Here is a 2,316-nt window from a genome sequence, read left to right as displayed (position 1 = left end):
CCACATTAATATCTTACTATAGACACACGTGCAAGAGTACAACAAATTGAGTGAGGTTAAAACTCAAAAAAATTCTGATATATGCACTACCAAAACAAGAGCAAAAAGCCCAGCAGTATTGGATTGACAAATGGACTTGTTCTTGAATTGCTTCAAATTATCTGTCATCTTCTTGCCACGTGTCGATGTCCTATTGGACGACCATCGGTGGTCGTGCAATGTTCGATTGCCATTTGTTGCAACCACCGGACGGAAGTTTTTTCGCAATGTATTAATGAGTGTGAAGCCTCTGCATTGAATTGCACCAGATTTTTCAAACATTTGAACTTATTATGGTAATACAACGAGGATTCGTGGTAGTAATTGTCTTGCTATATTTAATGCACCAAAAAATCCTTATTTAATACGAGTTTTCGGGGTCTCGTTTCTTCCTACAGTCCCCCAATCTTTCAACCTCCCTCGGTATCTCCGACAATCTTTCTTGAAGTTTTTAATTTCAATTAGATATCCTCAGTGCACATGGCTCCTCCACAAGGAAGGAAGAAATCACAGGGCCGAAAAAAGATTGAAATGAAATTGATATCCGATGAAAATGCCCGAACCGTCACTTTCTCAAAGCGGCGGGCCGGGCTTTTCAAGAAAGCCACGGAATTTTCCGTTCTTTGTGGAACTCAAATCGCCCTTATAATTTTCTCTCTTGGTGGTAGGGCCTATTCATTTGGCAACCCTAGTGTCGGATCCGTGTTAGACCGTTTTCGCAGCAAAAATCGCAACCCAAATCAGCAGGATTCCGTTCATGCAACGAGGATCCGTTCCGCTACGCTGCAGCAACTTAAAGAACAATGCGATCAAAAGAACAAAGAGTTGGAGATCAGAAAAACGAGAGGAAAAGAAATCGAAGCAACGTTGGAGGGCTCGTCGTGCCAGATTTCCGAAGAGCGCTTGAATCTGCTTGATTTCGATCAACTCAAGCAACTAAAAGAAAAGATGGAGAATCTTAGAGATAACTTGCGTCGTGGTCTGGCCAATCGACCACGATCGGGCTCTATCAAGCATTCACGCTCTAGATTGGACTTTGTTGGATCTTCAGCACCAAAAAAGGTTCGTCCTACAAACATCGAGGCAAATGGGCCACAAGTGGGCTTTGTCAAGCCTTCAAGTTTAATATTTGATGTTGCTGGGCCTTCAGATCCAAAGAAGGCAACTTTAGCAAATATCCAAACAAATGGGCCAAAAAAGGGTTTTATCAATCAATCACATTTAAGGTTGGATGTTGCCGGACCTTCGGATCCAAATAAGGTTGACGTTCCAAATGTCGAGCAAAATATGCCGTGTGTGGGCTTTGTCAAGCCTTCATATTTAAGACGGGATGTTGTTGGACTTCCAATTCCAAAGAAGGTTAATTTAACAAATGTCGAGACAAATGGGTCGCATGTGGGCTTTGTCAAGCCTTTAGATTTAACATTGAATGTTGGTGGGCCTTTAGCTCCAGAGAAGGCTGATTTGACAAATACCGATGCGAATGGGCCACGAGTTGGTTTTGTCAAACCGTTACATTTAAGATTGAGTGATGCTGGGCCTTCAGGTTCGAAGAAGGTTGACCTGGCGAATGTCGACCGAGAAGAATGTGGTGCATCTTCAATTCCATCTGACTGGTTGAAATTGTGATTCCTATTGTTCATGCTTTAAGAATTTAATTATCGTTATTGATTATGATTTTCTATGGAAGTTAATTAATTATATGAAGTTGGTTTTGTGAGGGTCATATTGCGCTTTAAATTGTCATTCTTTGTTGCATTTGGTTTTACTATAATAAAAGTTATATTTTACATGTTGTTCGTTGCTATTTACACACTAGATAAAATCTTACATGTTGCATATTTGGTTACCTTTTGGGGAAACTTTCAAGCCCACAATCTTTTCTCAAACTTTTTGACCGGGCTTTATGGAAAGACATCTATTATTATCTTTCACAAGATATGTGTGACATTTAATTTATTTTTTTTTTTTATGAGAATGACACCCGAGGAGGTTGGGGGTTACGACCCCCTACCTGTTTATGAAACAAAATCTAAGAAGTACATAATGAGTTTCGCTCAAATTGTTACTATTGGCCAACAGATGGCTAGTTATAGCAATTGACAAACAAAAGACAATAGGTAACTAACAAAATGTTAAGAATGCGGGCAAAACAGGTAGCCAAAATGATAAAAAAGACAGGGGTGGGAATGATCATAGAAGGTCGGGAAAGACCAAGGTAGACCGTTCGACTCACAACAACAGCCGAGGCCACTTTATTTTATTGTACACAAATCA

General features: G+C 40.1%; 1 protein-coding gene across 1 annotated transcript; it reads left to right on the top strand.

Moving 5' to 3' along the window:
* Positions 1 to 290: 290 nt before the first annotated feature.
* LOC105948920 (uncharacterized) lies at positions 291 to 1,831 on the top strand. Its single transcript, XM_012972181.2, has one exon. It carries the CDS (start codon positions 520 to 522, stop codon positions 1,666 to 1,668), a length of 1,149 nt encoding a protein of 382 aa, XP_012827635.2. The 5' UTR covers positions 291 to 519; the 3' UTR covers positions 1,669 to 1,831.
* Positions 1,832 to 2,316: the final 485 nt, after the last annotated feature.

Source organism: Erythranthe guttata, chromosome 9 (genome assembly GCF_056151865.1).
Source record: "Erythranthe guttata isolate IM_541 chromosome 9, IM_541, whole genome shotgun sequence".
Classification (NCBI taxonomy): domain Eukaryota; kingdom Viridiplantae; phylum Streptophyta; class Magnoliopsida; order Lamiales; family Phrymaceae; genus Erythranthe; species Erythranthe guttata.
This window is presented reverse-complemented; position numbering and strand designations above follow the sequence as displayed.

Coding starts and splice junctions, on each gene's coding strand:
- LOC105948920 (XM_012972181.2), top strand. CDS start 520: ATGGCTCCTCCACAAGGAAGGAAGAAATCACAGGGCCGAAAAAAGATT.